The 20,335-nt window shown below is 37.0% G+C and overlaps 2 protein-coding genes across 5 annotated transcripts in view; one reads left to right on the top strand and one right to left on the bottom strand.

The window, feature by feature from the left end:
• LOC150082545 (regulation of nuclear pre-mRNA domain-containing protein 1B) overlaps positions 1–14,955 on the bottom strand; it is a 139,800-nt gene extending 124,845 nt beyond the window's left edge. For both annotated transcript variants that reach the window (XM_090378681.1, XM_090378682.1), the window contains exon 1: positions 14,492–14,955. In XM_090378681.1, the coding sequence (XP_090234807.1) occupies positions 14,492–14,642 (151 nt within the window). In that variant the 5' untranslated portion in view covers positions 14,643–14,955. The remainder of the gene's footprint in view (positions 1–14,491) is intronic.
• A 239-nt stretch (positions 14,956–15,194) lies between these two features.
• The window catches only part of LOC150082546 (cleavage and polyadenylation specificity factor subunit 5-like), a 108,452-nt gene continuing 103,311 nt past the window's right edge, over positions 15,195–20,335 (top strand). For 2 of the 3 annotated variants that reach the window (XM_090378684.1, XM_090378683.1), the window contains exon 1: positions 15,202–15,322. In XM_090378684.1, coding sequence (XP_090234810.1) covers positions 15,270–15,322 — 53 coding nt within the window. In that variant the 5' untranslated portion in view covers positions 15,202–15,269. Of the gene's footprint in view, positions 15,323–20,335 lie in introns of all 3 variants that reach the window. The other variant, XM_090378685.1, reaches the window with a different exon arrangement.

A 20,335-nucleotide genomic window follows, 5' to 3' on the forward strand; every position in this document is an offset into this window, starting at 1 on the left:
TAAAAATTATTAACATGTTAATTATAGGTATTTAGTATAGCCAGTTTCTGTTGGTGCATGCATAGGTCTTTATGTTTTGATGGGGTATGGTGTATCACAAGTTACAATGGGTCTACACTACACTGACCTACGTATATCTCACCTTCGAGGTACATTCAACTACTACGATATATATATTATATATATATATATATGTTTTATAGGAAGCAACAGTTTAAGATATTATTAATAGTAAAAAAAAATAATAATAATAATGGATTATGGACCTGAGACACTGCTATATGCAGAAAGTACCCAACGACCATAATTTCTACATAAGTTAGTAGTGGTGAAGGGCAGTGTGCTAACGTTACGGTACTAGTAACGCTAGTTATGGAGGACAAAGGCAAACGGAACTGAAATCGCTATCACGGTGAACAAAAAAGGGAACTAAGATAAAGGAGAAGCAATAAGGTTTGTTATTTGGTTTTTAGGAGCATTAGCAACTAAGGCCATATTACTCGGGGATATGCGGTGGTCATTCCCTGACCTTTCTGCATCCTCCATATTTGGTGGTGACGGGCTCGAACCCCAGTCTAATCAAGAAGCGTGTGCTACGCACTGCTGCTCCTTCCCACCTGGCTATGGAGGCGCCTAAGCAATAAGGAATAATAAGAATTAATAAGAATAACTTAGTGCTGTTCGTCCTGTGGTTTCAGCGCCGGAAGTATATATAATTATGTAGGCAAATATACAGGGTGTTTCAAAAGTGATGGTCAATAATTTAAAGGTGAACTGTACAGACTACAATATGCAAAAAAAGTCTAGTAAACATGGGTCTTTAAGTGAATCGTTTTCAAGATATTGCACATTTCTAGTTGGGATCCACCACTGACAAGGTGAACTGTATGGAGTTGGAATCCACCACTGATTTATTTGTTTAGGGTTATGCTCATTCTCTCCCTTTCCCCTCTCTCAATGCTCTGAGACATAGCAGGCATATTAGTACTTGTTAAAGGATAGTCAATATGGAAAGAGGTTAAAGTAACAAAGAGTATGCGGACATGCACTTCATATATGGTAAAGCCAACGGCAGTGCACTCGAGGCTGCACATTTGTACCAAGAAGCATTTCCCTGCCGAAGGCAGCCCAACAGGTGCACATTCATCAGGGTACATCAACGTCTTAGAGAACATGGGTGCTTCGCATGGGCACTTCGCATTACGAGCAGGTAGGCCCAGAAGCATAACGCCTGATACTGAGGAAAGGGTGTTAGAAAGAATAGAACAAAATCCAGGAATTTCGACAAGGAGGGTTGCTCTGCATGTACTGAGTCATAGCAGTGTGGGGCGAATTTTACATCACCAATTACTGTACCCCCTACCATATCCAGCAAGGTCTCAGCAATACAGACTACCCTCCCAGAGTGAACTTCTGCCAGTGGATGCAACAACAGTGTGTCCTTAACCCCCAATTTTTAAACAATATTTTGTTCACTGACGAAGCTGGGTTTACTCATGATGGTATTTTTAATTTTCATAATTGTTACATTTGGTCTGATGAAAATCCTAATGCAATTCACGAATCACAACATCAGCAACATTTCTCGTTGAATATCTGGGTAGGACTACTAAGAAACCATCTAATTGAACAACACTTTCTGCCAAACAGGCTAAGAGGAGAGCTATACCTTCAGTTCCTGCAGAAAGTTCTTCCAGACCTGCTTGATGATGATAATGTTTCACTTCAGCAACACCAGAACATGTGGTTTATGCATGATGGTGCACTGGCACATTTTGCTCGAGTTGTGACTCGGTATCTAACTAGAAGGTATGGTCAATGGCGAAGAGATAGAGGTGTGCCTGTAATGTGGCCTCCCAGATCACCAGACTCAAATCCTATGGATTGTTGTATCTGGGGGTCATGTAAAAAGCTTGGTGTACACTTGACAGTAACACAGTTGAGGAATTGCAGCGTCGGGCTGAAGGAGCTTTTCAGCAAATCAGAAATGACTCAGTAATGCCTGAGAGGATTCGCAACTCAATGCACAGAAGACTACAAAGCTGAATATGGATGCAAGGACAGCATTTTGAACACCCTTTGTAACATCATATAACATATGTAAAATCCTGTGTTGAAAGCAAAAATTAAAAATTTGTTATCTTATGTTTAATAAAACCACCCTTAGCAAAGGATTCCCAGCTTTTAGCTAAACTAGTGCTCCCATATTCAGTGGCAGATATTAACAGAAAATGTGCATTATCTCGAAAACAGTTCATTTGCTGCCTAATGTTCAATGGAACTTTTTTGCTTATTTTAGTTTGTACTTTTCACCTTTAAATTATTGACCATCATTTTTGAAACACCCTGTACATGACCACTACACCTAACACTTTTATATTTCATACAACTATATATTTATATATATTAAAAATGAAAAAACAAATTTCTTATATTTTCGCAGGTGTATGTAATGTTAAATCAAATCTGATGGCATTAATTCGTCCTGACAATTTTACTTTTCAGCTGTTCATATCATTTAGATATTAGAGATTTTATTTCTTTTGTATTAATATATATACAATAATATATATACATATAATAAAGTGTATATATCTATACTTTATTATTTATTTTATGTATTTTTTTGCTACTACAATGAATTAACCTTATTATGTTTTTGATTTTTAAGTTGGTGCTATTGATATGTGGCATTAATGCTTTGCAATAGTTCACAATTAAGCATTATGCACACAACTTTAATTAGGACAGCATCCTAATCATTTTAGGATCTGTTTTTGAGTTGTAGGTGCATTTATAACATGGATGGATGCATTTTAAGCCTAATGGTGCTGACAAACAATTTAGTGTGTTAGTGGCAACCAGTTTGCCTAGGGTGCCACCGTAGCCAGGTGGGCAGGAGCAGCAATGTGTAGCACACACTTCTTAATTAGACCGGATTTCGAGCCTATGACCACCAAATACGGAAAGGTCAGGGAATGACCACCGCATATCTCCGGAGCAATATGGCCTTAGTTGCTAATGCTCCTAAAAACCAAATAACAAACAAACAACTACAATTCACCTAGGTTTTTAAGAGTTAAACACTAATTTATTAGCATTAGCAAAGGCACATGATGTAAGAAAGCAAGCTTATATAGCATCAGCCAAAAAAAAACAACACACACACACACCCTTCTCATTTCGCCCATCCACTCACTCCAAATGTTTGTCTAGTTCTGCCTTGAATCTATTTAAGCTATCAACTTCTATGACAGATGGAAGTTTGTCCCGGGAATCAATTTGAATTTATGCCCTCTCAGGCGATTATTCTGAGCAAGAGGAAGAATCCCATCAGCATTGAGCATGCTCAAATCATTCAAAGCTTTATAAACCTCAATCAGATCACCTCACAGTCTCCAGACACTAATTTGCAAAACTTCAGCCTTTCTTCGTAAGAACAACACTTTGATCCATTACTAATCCTGTTGCCCTTCTCTCTACTCGTTCCAACAGCTCTATGTCCTTCAAATGAGGCCTCCAGACCTGTATATAGTACACAAGGTGTGGCCTGACCACTGCCTTATACAAGAGAATAATCACCTCCTTATCCCTGCTAGAAAAGTTCGTATATATCATTGACAAGACACCATGAGCTACTCTTTCAGACCGTCTGCCTGCACAATTACCCCCAGGTCCTTTTCACTCTCTACCACTGTCAGTGTAGTACCACACAGTTGATACGTTACTCTGGAGTTACTGCTTCCCGTATGCAGTACTTTACATTTGTCAATGTTAAACATCAGTTGCCACCTCTCAACTTTTCTAGATCCTGTTGCAGCAGCTTACTGTCATTAACAACCCTGCTGACATTCGTATCGTCTACAAACTTGGACATTAAGCCTGATATACCATCATCAATACCATTAATAAATACAGAACACAACAATAGACCCAACACTGTACTCTGGGGGACTCCACTAATAACATTAATCCATGAAGAGCAGTGTCCATTGATTACCACTCTCTGTCTTCTCCCACTTAACCACCCCTTTATCTATAGCAGCAATTTGGATCCAATGCCACACTCCTCCAATTTGTGCAGCAGTCTTCCATGTGCAACAGTATCAAAAGCCTTTCTAAGATCCAAATATATAATATCAAAATTATTCTTTGCATCCAGTTCCTTTGTAACCACATCATAGTATTCAATCAAATTGGTAAGACAAGACTTCCCTTAACAAAACCATGCTGTGTCCGAGCTATAACTGAAGTCTTGTCTAGATGATCCTGCAATGCTTCTTTAACCAGTGCTTCCATTAATTTACCTGGAATAGAAGTTAAACTAACAGGTCTGTAATTACTCATGTCTCCCTTTAATCCTCCTTTGTGGATTGGGGGTCACATTTGCACATCTCCAGTCCATGGGTATCTTCCCTGAGTCCAAGGAAGCTCTCATAATTATGGCTAAGGGTTTGCTTACTTCCTTTGCTGCCTCCTTTAATATAACTGGATAGATTCCATCCATTTATCTTCAACAATTTCTCCTCCACTTTACTCTCAGTTATTACAAGATTATCTAGCTTACTGCCAGAGTTTAATACACCTCTGGCATTCCCTTCCCTGAATAACTCCTCATGTGTGAATGTAGATGGAAAATATTCATTTAGTTTGTTAGCTATCTGAGCAGGATCAACAGTTGAACCATCGATATCAAGTGGACCAATGTGATTCATCCATTTCCTTCTAGAGTTTACATAAGTAAAGAACCCTTTGCTGTTCTTCTTTCCATCCTTTACAAACAATTGCTAGTCATCTGCCTTTGTTTGCCTAACCCCCTTTGTGACTTGGTTATAAACCAGCTTATATCTATCATAGGCTTCCATGTCACCTGTTAATTTATATGTATCCCATGCATTCTTTTTCTGTGCCACATGTCTCATTAGTTCATCTGATATCCATTTAGGCCTAAATCATGAACAATATTTCTTAGTTGGTATGAAAAGCCTACTAGCTTCCAAGATTAACTCTTTGAATGCTTCCCATTTTGAGTTTGCTGTTGGTAACATCATCAGTTGGTCCCACTGTATAGAATTTAAATACTGTCTCAGACCACCGTAGTCACGTTATATAATCTTATGTCTAAAAACTACTGTAAAAAATCAATATAAATATATATTTATATATCTCACACTAATTTCTGTAATAATAATTTTGAAAACTGTAAGAGGATTGATAAAAAAAAAAAAAGAAAAAAAAAAGATCTGTTTGTTGACAAGACTGAACTGTATAATCTACACTTCCAATATTCTTCAACTTGTGTACTTTGAATAATGTTTTTCTGAAACAAATCTCAGATTTAAAAAAATCTTAGTTCTGCTGTGCCAAACAAAATGTTTAAAACTAAAGATTATATCCTTGTGCCACGAATATTTCTGTCCTTCACAGTGTTTTCTGTCTGGACAAAATAAAACACTACTTCTTCTTCCGTCAAACATCTTAAAAGTGAAAGCTATGATTTTGTGTGCATTTAGGCAACAAGATAATTTCATGCAAAATGCTGATAAGTGTTTTTCCAGCAAAGCTTTGATGTTGATGAGTGATCTCCAGACTGACATAAAAAATCCATAATGAATTCACTGTGAAAACGACAGCATTCTTCTGGGTTAGACAGAACCATTTCAAATATGATTTCTTTATGCAATGAAGCTGTTGTTCATCTGTTTGTGATACCCATCTTGTAAATACTTTTAACCATAACTATATATTCCAGTGGTGATGGTAAAATAAAAATTTTGGATCCTCAACTTCCTGCTATAAATTAAAAACAAATAATGAAATACTGCAAAGTACATGTCACACATACCTTTAAGAAATAACAATAAATAAATAAAATATAATATTATTTTTAAATCTTCTGTATTTGTGCTATTGGTTTTTACGCATCTGGCAAATTCCCCATTTGTCCTAGTTATAGCTCTTGCATCTTCTAAGCACTATTTATAAAATTAAATAGTAACATAATAAATATATGCAGCAAATCAGGCAGTTTTAAAGTTGCAATTAACTTTCCACGTATGTCCTTAACATGTATCTTTAGGAAGCCAGAAACAATATGCTAAAATGACTTCGCTATGCACCCCCCCCCAAAAAACAGTAGTTATACTCCAGCCTATGGGTACACTTCCAGAGGAAGTGGTTTCTTTTGCTTGAATCCATCCCAAATTACTGGCATAAACTAACCTAACTCCTTTTCACTAGCCAAAAATGAAAGTCTATTGAAAAACCCACTTCTTTTGCTTGAATCCATCCCAAATTTGGTCATGATTGCAATGCGGAGACAAGGTGTACCCAATAATCTGGAGTTCAGCCAAAAACACTTTCACTTTACAACAGTAATGGCAAACCAGATTCATTTTAAGAAATATCTTTAATATAGGTAAAAGGATTTTGCTTCTCTATATTTGAATATTATGTCTGTTAAATTATCCTAAAAGATGGAATATTATCCTATTACTAAAACAAATTTCTGACTGGTAACAGGCAACCATTACCTGAATTGCTCGTGTTGCACTTTGTCATGCATGGTATTTCGAACGAACGGAGGGGTGAAATGGGAGAGGGGTTTTTTTTTTTTTTTTGGCTGATGCTGAATAAGCTTGCTTTCTTGCATCATATGCCTCTACTAATGCTAATGCTAATGTACTATGATGTGCTAACAGTTGTAGTTTGTTTGTTTGTTTGTTATTTGGTTTTTAGGAGCATTAGCAACTAAGGCCATGTTGCTCCAGTAATATGCGGTGGTCATTCCCTGACCTTTCCGCATCCTCCGTATTTGGTGGTGACGGGATCGAACCCCGGTCTAATCAAGACGCGTGTGTTACACACTGCTGCTCCTTCCCACCTGGCAACGGAGGCGCCTAACAGTTGCAGTGAGTAAACATGAAGGCAAAAGCATTTCTTCAGAACTCTCCATGCAAGTGTTTGAAAGTCATTAGCATTAGTAGAGGCATATGATGCAAGAAGCATAAGAAGCAAGCTTATGCAGCATCAGCCAGAGAAGGAAAAAAAAAAACCCTTTCACTTCACCCCTCCGTTCATTCGAAATACCTGTCCAGCTGAGCCTTAAATTTGTTTAGGCTATCAACTTCCACAACAAGGGATGCAAGTCTGTTCCACCAACCAAATAAACGCTGGTTAAAGACAAATTTCCGGATATCTATCCTACATCTGTCTTTCCTCGATTTGAATTTATGCCCTCTCAGGTAATTATTCTGAGCAAGAGGCAGAATCCCATCAGCATTGAGCATGCTCAAACCATTCAAGGCTTTATACACCTCTATCAGATCACCTAGCCGGTGCCTAGTCTCCAGACACTGTAATTTGCAAAATTTAAGCCTTTCTTTGTAAGAGCACCCCTTTGTTCCATTCACTAACCTTGTTGCCCTTCTCTGTACTCATTCCAGCAGCTCTACATCCTTCTTGAAATGAGGCCTCCAGACCTGTATACAGTACTCAAGGTGAGGCTTGACCATTGCCTTATACAAGGGAATAATCACCTCCTTATCCCTGCTAGAAAAATTCCTGTATATCATTGATAAGACACCATGAGCTACTCTTGCAGCCACCTGCACTGTACAGAAAACTTCATATCTGCCTGCACAATTAAACCAGGTCCTTTTCATTCTCTAACACTGTCAGTGTAGTACCACAGAGTTGATACGTTGCTCTGGGATCGCTGTTTCCCATATGTAATACTTTACATTTGTCAATGTTAAACTTGATTTGCCACCTCTCAGCCCATCTGCTCAACCTTTCCAGATACTGTTGCAGCAGCATAGCATCAGTAGTGTCCTTAACAAACCTGCCAACTTTTGTATCATCTGCAAACTTGGACATTAAGCTTGATATACCATCATCAATATTATTTATAAATACAGAAAACAATAATGGATTCAACACTGAACCCTGAGGGGCTCCACTAATAAAATTAGTCCACGATGAGCAGTGTCCATTGATTACTACTCTCTGTCTTCTCCCCCTCAAACACCCCTTTATCCACAGCAGCAATTTGCCTCCAATACCACACTGCTCCAATTTGTGCAGCAGTCTTCCATGTGCAACAGTATCAAAAGCCTTTCTAAGATCCAAATATATAATATCAAAGTTATTCCCTGCATCCAGTTCTTTTGTGACTGCATCATAGTATCACTGTATCAAATTGGTCAGGCAAGCCTTCCCCTTAACAAAACCATGCTGTGTCCGAGCTATAACTGAAGTCTTGTCTAGATGATCCTGCAGTACTTCTTTAACAAGTGCCTCCATTAATTTTCCTGGAACAGAAGTTAAACTCACAGGACTATAATTACTTGTGTCAGCCTTTGATCCTCCTTTGTGAATTGGGGTCACATTTGCACATCTCCAGTCCATGGGTACCTCCCCTGAGTCCAAGGAAGCTCTCATAATTATAGCTAAGGGTTTGCTTACTTCCTTTGCTGCCTACTTTAATATAACTGGATAGATCCCATCCACCCCAGGTGCCTTTCTTGTGTTTATCTTCAACAATTTCTCCTCCACTTTACTCTCAGTTATTACAAGATTATCTAGCTTACTGCCAGAGTTGAATATACCTCTGGCATTCCCCTCGCTAAATAACTCCTCATGTGTGAATGTCGATGCAAAATATTCATTCAGTTTGTTAATTACCTGAGCAGGATCATCAACAGTTGAACCATGCATATCAAGTGGACCAATCTGATCCATCCCCTTCCATCTAGAGTTTACATAAGAAAAGAACTCTTTTCTGTTTTTCTTTGCATCCTTTGCCAAAGATTTCTCATAATCTGCCTTCGCTTGCCTAACCTCCTTTGTAACTTGGTTACAGATCAACTTATATCTATCATAGGCTTCTGTGTCACGTGTTAATTTATATGTATCCCAAGCATTTTTCTTCTCTGTCATATGTCTCATTAGTTCATCTGACATCCATTTAGGCCTAAACCTTGAACAATATTTTTAGTTGGTATGTAAAGCCTAGTAGCTTCCAAGATAAGTTCTTTGAATGCTTCCCATTTTGAATTTGCTGTTGGTAACATCATCAGTTGGTCCCACTGTATAGAATTTAAATACTGTCTCAGACCATCATAGTCGCCTTTACGAAAGCAATAACCCTTCCCTTTACCCCTGATGGTAGTTACCTCTTTGAGTAAATCCCACTTAGCACACAGTGATCACTAGCACCTAGTGGTTCCTCTATCTGCAGATTCTTAATGCATGAAGAATCACTACTGATAATCAAATCAAGAGTATTACTCCCTCTAGTTGCCTCCCGAACATGCTGATGCAGAAAACAACCACCCAATAGATCCACAAAAGCCTTGCTAGTGTGTGAGTGACCAACCCACAAGGCACCTCCGTAGCCAGGTGGGCAGGAGCAGCAGTGCATAGCACACGCTTCTTGATTAGACCGGGGTTCGAGCCTGTGACCACCAAATATGGAGGATGCTGAAAGGTAAGGGAATGACCACTGCATATCCCCGGAGCAATATGGCCTTAGTTGCTAATGCTCCAAAAAATCAAATAACAAAATAACAAACAGACCAACCCACAAATTCCAGTCAATATCTGGGAAATTAAAATCCCCCATTATAAGACTCTCTGATTTACTGGCCCACTATTTCCCTGTACAGTTTCTTATTATACTCATCAGAGTCATTAGGCCTATAGCACACTCCTACTCTCAATTTTGATCTCCAAGTGCTTATGTCACACCAAACTGACTCGACACTGCACTGTCCAGCGATGTCGACTGGCTTCACTTGCTTGGATTTTATGTGTTTCTTAACTAATAGCATAACCCCTCCTCCCTTCCTTCATGTGCACGTTGTACTCCCAAAATTCCAGTTCTGCATTCCTTATATCTGTGTGACACCATGTCTCTGATATCGCAACAATATCCGTCTTTGACGCTTTGAGCAATATCTCAAATTCATCAAATTTATTTACCAAACTCTTAGCATTGGCGTACATGCACCTGTTCTTTTTCTTAGCTACCCTAACAGAACCCATGTGTTTACTTGTACCGCAATGACTCCCTCCCAGCAGTCTTTGAAATATCCTGCATCTTGTTTTCCAGGCTTCTGCTGATTCCAATAGATGCAGTGCAAGAATCACTTTCACCTCTGCCAGTGGCTACTGTTAATCTATTAGTCCTTGTATCCCCCCAAGCTAGCAGTTTTCTGACCCACCTAACACTGCCTCGATAGCATCAGCAAATATTCTTGCACCCTTTCTATTTAAGTGTATCCCATCCCTGTAGAAGCAGTCCCTTCTGTTAACAAGTACAGACAAGGCTGAAAAAAATTCTACCCCTTGAGCCTTGCACAATCTTTCCAGGGCCGAATTAATCGACAAGGCTCTCATCATATACTCCCTCCTATCGTGTCTGGGCAGAATTGCAGACACTTTCAAATTCAACCCTAATTCACGGCTTTTTTTCAACAGTGACCTGTACTTGTTAAGTAATTCTGCTGGTCTCCTACTCTTTATATCATTAGTGCCAACGTGTACAACTGTATCACCTTTTGTGCCCTTAAATTCAGGGCACAAAAGTTTGTGGTCATTCAGGTTGTGGGCACACAACCTTTCTGGACTACAGACAGAAGAATCTGATAGATACTTATTTGTTGATGCACCAGTAGCAGATCAGATCATCGTGTGCTTTTTTTTTAAAGGAAACTAGTGGCTATAAAAAACCAAGCACAAATGGAATGTACATCAAGTAATTCTCGTTTCTCTCTCTCTCTCTCTCTCAAAAATTTTGATAAATTACTTTTAGCTTCTGATGTGAAAATTGAAGGGCATAACTGAATCAAGCAGGTTCAGTATACAGAATAAGAGGAACACCTCGCTACATGTAATCAACTTATATTTATTAAATTTTAAAAATTAAACAATACAAATAGAGGCTTTATACATGATCATACATTACGGTTTATTCTTTGCAACCTTTGACTGTGGTAACAAAACTAAGACATAAAAATTTAGTTTTTTAGTATATATATTTACAAGTTTTCTTTAAAAGAGATTTTGGAAGTCAGGGAGTTCATTTTAAGTTGTCCTGTACATCTAATAGGATGATGCAAAAGATACAGTATAAAAAAAAAAAATTCTCCTGCTGTTCCAAAATAACTAAACTGAAATTTTGGTCAAAAGTAAAACAAGAGTAAGTTTAACAGCAGCTTGGTACTACAAATACAAAAAAAACTTTTTATAGGCCAGTTATAGCTATCAATATCACTGGTCAATTATATAACTTATGAACTACAGTTTAGAATCTCTCTCACAGTCACTAGTTTCATTAATCCTGACATTTATCAAGTACAGTGCAGTGTACTAGGTAATATGTCAAGATGAACCCTTTCTAGCCTGTGTGATTTTTGCATACAACAGATGGATGGAAGAGTGCGGGAAATCTAAATTGGAAATATGGGCACACTTATCAGGATTAGTGGAAAGGCCAAAACAGCTAAAATAATTAGTAAGCACATAAATAGTCTCATTAATATATGAACTGATTTGTTACACTTTCTTAAGTGAGATGGAAATAGTCCACATTTTAATATCATTGATATAAATGAAAAGGGGCACTTGCATAAGTAGAAGTGTTGGAATTAGGATAGAAAGAGTGCCATCTTACAGAATTCCCACAGATACCTTTTTTTTTTTTTTAATGAAAAAGGAACCATTTGACTGTAAAAGAAGAGTTCTATGAAGGAGGAATTCTTATATGAAAAAGAGATATTACCTTGTATTCCTTAAAATTTGTTCAAATGGTAAAGAACTTTTGGACAAAAAATGTCCAACATATGATAAGTCAAGGTAAACCAATAATTTGTCTAAGCTTGTTTAAATTTATTCAAACTATCCACATCCAAAAAACTAGATAGCTTTTTTCCAACAATCAATTACTTTCTGACTGAAAGTAAATTTCTACAACCACTGAAACTATCCTAGAACCATCCTTTTTCAATTATAGTTTGTCCACTCACATGTGCTGTCCGAGAAAGCATGAGGATGGCATTTGCCTTTAATTTACCCAATCCATTTAAAGCCTTTAACACTTCAACTGGGTCTCTTCGTAGGTGCCTAGTTTCTAAGTGTGGCAATTTGCAGAACTGAAGATTGGATTTGTCCAATCTTTTAAATTTATTCAAGTTATTCTCTTACACAACACCAGATGGAAGAGAGAGGGACTTTATTACATGAGAAAAAATGGCTACAGAGAACTGTTGAAAACATTTGACAATGCCAAGATACAAAAAGTGAAAATAAACTAAAAAAGAAAAAGCTCAGTCCAACTGTTGTCATTGCATGGAAAGCACTTGCTTTCTATAACTTTTATCACATATGAATTTGCGAAGATCAGCATCAAGTCTGTAGACCTGGGAGAACATCTGAAAAGGGAGGAAATGTCAGGAAAAGTCTCGAATCCTGGTGGCCAGTCTTCAAGTAGTCCGAAAGGCAGAGATAGGGATTCTCCAGCAGCAAGTATCCCATGTGGATGGCTCGGAGGAAGTCTGGTTCAGCAAATAATTACTTCTTATCCTGCAACCATCCTTTTCAATTTAAATTGAAATATGACCAAAATGTAGAATGTATTGAGCATCACAGATGTGGTTTATACTATCAAATACCTAGTTTCCATACACTGAAATTTACAGAACTCCAGTCATTCTTTGTACGAGTATCTTCTTGCACCCATGACCAAAGCACTAGAACTTTAACTGTTTTCACATAATGCAGTTATTCCTAGCATGTTTCCTGTGTTTTTAGCATAGTTTCCATCAAAAATGTCTATTTTACCATTCAACTTGCTGGTAATAATCTTGCATTAAATCAAAATGGTGTGAGAAGTGTCTTTTACTGTCCTTCATTTGATTTCACTATGTAATGCCTTTCAAAAATCATAAGGCTGACTAATCTTATTGGACTTCTCTGCTCCCATTCCAACAGATTGACATCCTTCCTAAAATAAAATAAATTTTCTGTTTATACTCCAGGATGATCACATGGTCAGAGGAGTTCACAAGATAGAGAGAATATAAGAAACAGCACTGTTTTTAGCAGTCACAGGCTTGAATCCTGGTCATTCACTCAAAGCATGTGTACTCGTTTAGATTACAAACCTAAGGGGACATAAATTCAAATTGAGGAAAGACAGCTGTAGAATAGATGTGCGGAAATTTGCCGTCAGCCAGCAGGTGGTTAATTGCTGGAACAAACTTCCATCTGTCTTTGTGAAAGTTGATAGGTTAAATAAATTTAAGGAGGAACTGGACAAACATTTAGAGGGAATGGTTGTGTGAATTTTTTTTTTTTTTGGCTGATGCTTTCTTGCATCACGTGCCATGATTACTATTACTATTGCTTATGCACCCTCGTGCTTCACCACTTGGCTACGGCAGCCTTAAATGAGGCTTTCAAACATGTATACAGTACTCAAGGTTCAACTTAATTATTGCCTTATACAATGGGATAATCATCTCACTAAGAAATGGCAGAATATAATACACCTGACTCCTGGAACAAGTGCAATGAAACAGATTTTCGGTTAGAATGCCTTTCTGAAGCTAAGGAACAATTAATAAACCTTGAGCTCATTCTGGCAGAAGATATGTGAACCCACTTTGTTTTTAAAGCCCCCATTTTCTTGAAGGTTAAGATTTTCTTGAACTGTTATAATGGTTACATCATTAAGAATTAGTTCCTTCAAAAAAAAGAATCCAAATTACATCTCTCACATAATTTTAGTTAGTATAATTAGATTTTAATTTGCACATATGCATTTCTGTAATGCATGTTGAGTAGAGTCGAAGTTTGGTTATTGGATTAACTATATTTGATGTTTTCTATTGAATCTTGTCTTTGTCACTCATATTGGAACATCCATGTTTATTTTACCAATTTAGCAGGACTCCATGACAGAGATGTGAGGATAAATGGGAACTTTCAGGGGCAGATGCCATTCTTTTCACAAACACTAATTCTTGCACCTGGTCTCCCTGAATTCTAGGACCAGCACTGATTGCACTGTACTGTTCCAAGGTGTGGTGCTGATGTAGTTTCTTTGGTATCTTATTTATTTATTATTATTTTGTTTAAATTTGTTTTTTTTGTGTTTGTGTGCAGGTTATAGCAATTATTATACATGGTTAGCTGATTACACCACATTTATAATTCTTAGATTTTGTATATGAGCCTTAAAAATAAATTTCTTATCAAATTAAACTCCAAGATCCCCATTAAACTGCAAAAGGAGGAATAGAGTTAACTATTTGGAATACGTAAAAGGGATCTCCTTTTTAGGAATTGAAATAAAATTAGGATTTCGTTTTCAATGAAGATGATATGGGATATATTATAATATCATGTGAATACATTGTTGATGCTAAATTTATTAAATATTACATACGCAAATATGCATACTGATATCACAATAAGAGACACTTACTTTTTTTAAGTTCTTTAAACCATACTTGAACTATGACTTTATGATGCTTCCTATGGTGAATAAGCCATAACGACAAAGTCTGAATACTTTGCTGAGAATTATTTAATTCTCCAAGTTTCTTTTCTAATGCTGATTCTGTGAATCCCGACATTATAAAATTATGGCAGTATCATTTTAAACTTAAAAAAGTTTTCAGTATCTAAATATACACATAATATGGTGTTTGTTTTCGCCAAGCAAAACCTTTTCGTATAGTATAATTCTCAGGTCATATTTCCAAAGCTAAATGATGATTCTTTACAATAACACTCTATCCAAGTGGGCCGCATCTAACAGGCATCATTCGAATAATGTTAAGTATGTCCATACTTCTTTCCAATTATTTTATTCATTCACCAAAACATTCAGAAACATTCATAAAATCAAATAAAACTATTTCCAGAACCCCACGCATGCACACTGATCTCCTTCTTCCTAATGTCAAAATGGGATTTAAAATGAAAGGATTTTGCTTTATATTATAAACGAATTTTACCCATATATAATAAAATTGGCGTTGCAAGTTTTTATTTTTAAATATTGATAAATTATATATGGTAATTTCTCTCTGTTATTACAACTATATATAAGCAACAATTTATTTTTTGGACAAAAGTCATATCATATTAATATTATCCGTCTCGGGTCTTCGCAAGCACTGTTTATAAAGATGGCGGCACATGGGAGATCAGCAGGTTGGCCGAAGGGAGGGTCACAGACTCAATATCCTGGAAAATATATGACGACCAGTGGTTCTGTAGCTTCTGTCACGTTAAGCAGAACTATTAAGTTGTAAGTGTGCTAATTTAAATAATAATCTGTGAAGTTTAGGTATGTTTGTTACACGCATATTTCTTTTGTTTGCAGACGTCATCAAATGACAATGTAATATTAAAAACTGCGTTTGATTTATCACTTGCATATGTACAGGGAGTTCCACATAAGAGATGCTAGATGCAATTGCCTTCGTTTTATCTGAGAAATTGGATTTATTTATTTATTTTTTTTTTTTTTCAAAAATCATATTTAGGGAGGTCTGTTTTTGGTAAACACGCAGTTGACCAATTGTTTATTTAAGGACAAAATATTATTTATTTATCCTTCGAAAATTTGGCTAACGGTTCAACAGGATCATCAGCATCTAAGGATAAAAATTAAAAACTTTAAAAATTTCTATATGCGGGAATCCTTTTCTATGAGCATGCTGTATTGGTCCAACTGCTGCAACCGGCAGTGGGACTCATTACTGTTTTGAATTTTAATTGACCTGTTGAGTTTGTTTTTTTTACATTATGCAGACAAACAACGCCCGTCGATTGGCCAACTACATGTTTACCAAAATATATAAATAAAAGCAAGGAAAATGATGCGAAATTGTTGCCAATAATATTCATATTATGCTGTCCATATACATGCATAAAACTGCATAGTTTATTAAAAGAGGTTTTATTAAGAAAACGAAAATAAAAGTAAATATCATAAAAATACTGAATGTAAGTCGTATTAGCATTAGTAGAGTCATACGATATAAGAAAGCAAGCTTATACAGCATCAACCAAAAAATGAAAAAAGCCTTCCTGTTTTACCCATCCATTTGCTCCAAATCTTTGTCTAGTTCTTCCTTGAATTTATTTAAGCTATCAACTTCTGCAGTGACAGATGGAAGTTTGTTCCAGCAATCAACTACCTGCTGGATAAAGGCAAATTTCCACACATGCATTCTACAACTGCCTTTCCTCAATTTGGATTTATGCCCCCCCCCCATGCTTGTGTGCAGTGTAAAATTTAAATGTTTTGTGTCACAATTTGGGTCATCCAAATCCCACTGTTAGTAAGATACTAAATCTGGAAAGCTTTGCAGATCTCTTCACCTGTGGGTGTCTGTGGCCAATTGCATGGATGCACATTGTTTCATGTCGCAAATGTGTGTTATGGTAGCTAGTTTTGAGGCAGTTATAATCCCAGATGATGTGCAGTTTGTGCAATCAGCCACACACACAACTAAAGAGATCTGCAAGGCTTTCTGAATTTGGCAGTGCCCACAATGTAACAGGCATTCAATTTTAAAGGATAGTTATTTCAAGGAGTAAAAAATTCTTCCAAATAATTTTTTTTATTTACACTCATGAGCCAAAACATTATGACCAGCTACCCAATAGCATGTTGAGCTGCCTTTTGTCATGATAACCACTTCCATCCAGTGCAACATTTACTCCACAAGACTGTGGAAGGCGTCCTCAAGTATCTTGGACAGAATGATGTTGTGGAGTTCAGCAATGGAGTGAAGCACTGTCATGGACTGGTGAATGCTGTGTTCCACTGCAAAAACACAAATGTTCAATGAATTGATGTTGGGGAAACTTGGTGGCCAGGAGAGTACATGAAATGCTTGGACATAATCCTTGAACAATTCCTGCACAAGACAGATCTTGTGACAATGGGTGTTGTTTTGTTGAGAGTCCAGTGCCATCTGGATACATGGTAACCACATAGGGCAAAACATGGGTTAGAACAATGCAACATAGGCTCTGGCTGTGAGGATGTGTTTAGTGGGGATGAGGGACCCAGTGATGTCCATGAAAACATCCCCCAAGCCATGGTGCCACTGCTGCTGGCATCATGTTTTCATTAAGCCATGTAATCTAGTTGCAGCAGTTAACCTGCTTGCCATCAGATATGCACCCATTCATTGGGTGAAGTTGGAACCTTGATCATCATCAGATCAGGTGACTCTTTTCCAATTGCCCAATGTCTAGGAATCTCGTTCCCTTGCCTACTGCAGGCAGAGATGTCAATGATTGTTGGTCGGCACATGAACATGTCGCCTACTCCTTAGGCCTATCCACAGAAGCATCATGATTTACTCAGAAACATTGCTCTGTGTGCCCTGGTTATAGTCTGCCATTAATTGAGGGATTGTGAGCAGTCCATTATCCTGGACAGTATGTGCTAACCGCTGTTCACCTTGAATGTCAATCACTGTTGTCTTCCTGTCCTAGCATGTTGGGTGGTTGTATGGCCCTCTTTGGACCAATCCTGCTGCACCTTCACTAAAGATTTTTTTTTTTTTTTGGTTTTTTTTTTAGGAGCATTAGCAACTAAGGCCATATTGCTCCAGTATATGCGGTGGTCATTCCTTAACCTTTCCGCATCCTCCGTATTTGGTGGTGACGGGCTCGAACCCCCTTTCACTAAAGAGCCCTCGAACAGCTGACAATGCTTGTGGTTGCTGAGATGCTGGCCCCACCTTCCTAGCACTGCAAATCATTCTCCATTTCAATTTTGTCAGGTGCTTTACCTTCCTTTCCCCCATTGCTTGGGCTTGTAGGACTACATTTGTTCTGGCTGATCAAAGCCAACTTTTACCTATTACAATTTACACAAGGACTGCCGTGTAATGTCTGCTGTCCTACTTTATTTTAAATATGTTAGGGCCTCTGACTGCAGGGAAAACTCCATATCCTTTTAGAATACAGAGTAGAGTGAAGACAAATTTTACACCAGACACATGTTACTATCAAGGAACAATTTAATATACATGTAATAATAATGTTAGGTCTTAATCATACATTTTCTTTATAAGACACAATTCTCATCAGTTAACATATACATTTTAAATTACAGTCTTCCTGGGTAACATGGATATTTCTACAACTCCACTTTGCAGGAGGGGTCTTCACAGTTATTAGAATTTACTTGTACCCTCCAAATACAAAAACTCCTATAAACTCCGTGCTCTAAAGAGTTAATATTTATCCTTAACAATAGTCTTATGAAACATATGTTATTCCTTAACAATAGTCTCATGAAACATATATTATTCCTCAGGAACGCTGAATGCCTTCAGGGAGTTCCAGTTAGTAATAAATCCTTCTAGTCCAAATAATTTTAGCGTGGGAGACATTATGCAACTTATTCCAGATCAACTTGCTAAATATTAATCAGTCAAATTAATCTGTCCTGGATATCTAAAGGCTCACCTCTGACATCATAGGATCCTATTTTCTTGTCCTTTTTCCTCGAAAACCTGTTCTTTAGCGAACTTCGGCTTTAATTTCAAACTAGCTGGTATCCCTTCCTCACATTTTATGCCACAAAACTTCCACATGCACAACCCTACACATAACTCATTCACTATCTACCACTCTACACAACGAAAAAAAGGCAAAAGACTCCTCAAATTCGCGCCCTTCTCCTTATATATCTAGGCCACACCCTGTTTTCCCCTAATCCTCTTTTCGAGGAAAACAGTCTTGACCTTTGGGCCAATATTATTCTACTTTGGGTCAAAGTTCTCTTTCTTTTCTGCGAATTTCTCCTCGCCCTTTCATACCTTCTTAATTAAAAGATTAAATACCCGTTTCTATTTTGTTCAAATTGTTGGTGTATTAAATTAAATAATTGTTGAATATAGCAAAACTATATTCAGGAATAATATCCAATGTTAAATTTATATATTATTATTATTTATTTTATTTTTTTGTTACTAGTAAGCCAAAGCTTACAGCTTCATGCTTCTGAACTGACGGGCACTACCTGTGCCACCATTATATATGATGTGCTGGTCAGTGACATCACTCCTTGGTGCTGTGGAAAGCATTCACTCATGGAAACCGGTGGTCATAATGTTTTAGCTCATGAATGTATCTTCTAGTGGGCCACCCAAATCCCACTGTCAGTGATGCAATAATATTTATATTTCCCATTGCACTTGAAAACAGCCTAAAAGGCAAGATTAAATAAATTTAATCTTACCTTACGATTAAATTAAATCAGATTAATTAAATAAAAAAAATTATAAACCATCTTGGAAAACAGAAACATCCATCCAGGCATTTTTATGATTTTTATACAAAACAGGAAAATTAGAAATATTTTTAAATGCTCTCGGTTTTTTAAACTTACCGAAAACGAGAACGGACAAACTATGCATCCCAGTGGTATTTGCACACACAGCAATTGTAACTCGCTCTTTTCTCACCTGCACCAAAGAAATGCCTGCACCAAAATTTGGTGCAGGCATTTCTTTTTTTTTTTTTTAGGTGACTCTGGTTTTCTTGATAATGCTTTCCATAATAAGCCCGTCTCATCAACATTATAAACGTTTTCTTTCTCATAATTTGTTATTATTGAAGCAAACTTACTTTTCAAAGGATACTGCTGCCAATTCGTCTGCAGAAAGTTCCTCGCCTTGAATGTCCAGTTCTTGTATACCGTGTCTCAGTTTAAAGTTTTTCAGCCAACCTGTGCTTGCCTTAAAATCTTCATTACCTCTTAATTTTTGATTAAAATTCAATGCTTTTTCACACAACTTTGAGCCAGACACTGGTTCACCTAAACTTCGCTCTGAAGAAAACAAAATAAAGTGAGTGCACTCTCTAAAGCAGCATTTTCAGGTTTCGACATCGTCTTTTTTCTGCTAGATCCTCCTTCACTATCCATAATTGACATAAATTTTGTTATAGCATTGGAATTTTTCTTGATGTCATAAATTGTTGAAGTCCGAACATAAAACTCTTTGGAGAGATTTTCTAATACTATTAATAATTTCCACTTTTAAGCAATTGCTATTCCATTATAATTTCCATTTTTTGTTGCAATGTTAAAACCATGCATTTTCTTTTTGTTCACATTTTACTGTAAAAAATTGAGAAAAATAATAAATCACACAGTTTTGGGCCAATATTATTCTTACCAAATCTAGAGCTAAACTAGTCTGAAATTCACTCATGGTTTCTGAGAAAGCCCAGTAATGTCTGTGATATTTTTCTAAAGCACATTTCTGAAGGTCACAGAATTCTAGAG

The sequence above is a fragment of the Mastigoproctus giganteus genome, chromosome 7 (assembly GCF_048544385.1).
Source record: "Mastigoproctus giganteus isolate SK-2022 chromosome 7, ASM4854438v1, whole genome shotgun sequence".
NCBI lineage: Eukaryota > Metazoa > Arthropoda > Arachnida > Uropygi > Thelyphonidae > Mastigoproctus > Mastigoproctus giganteus.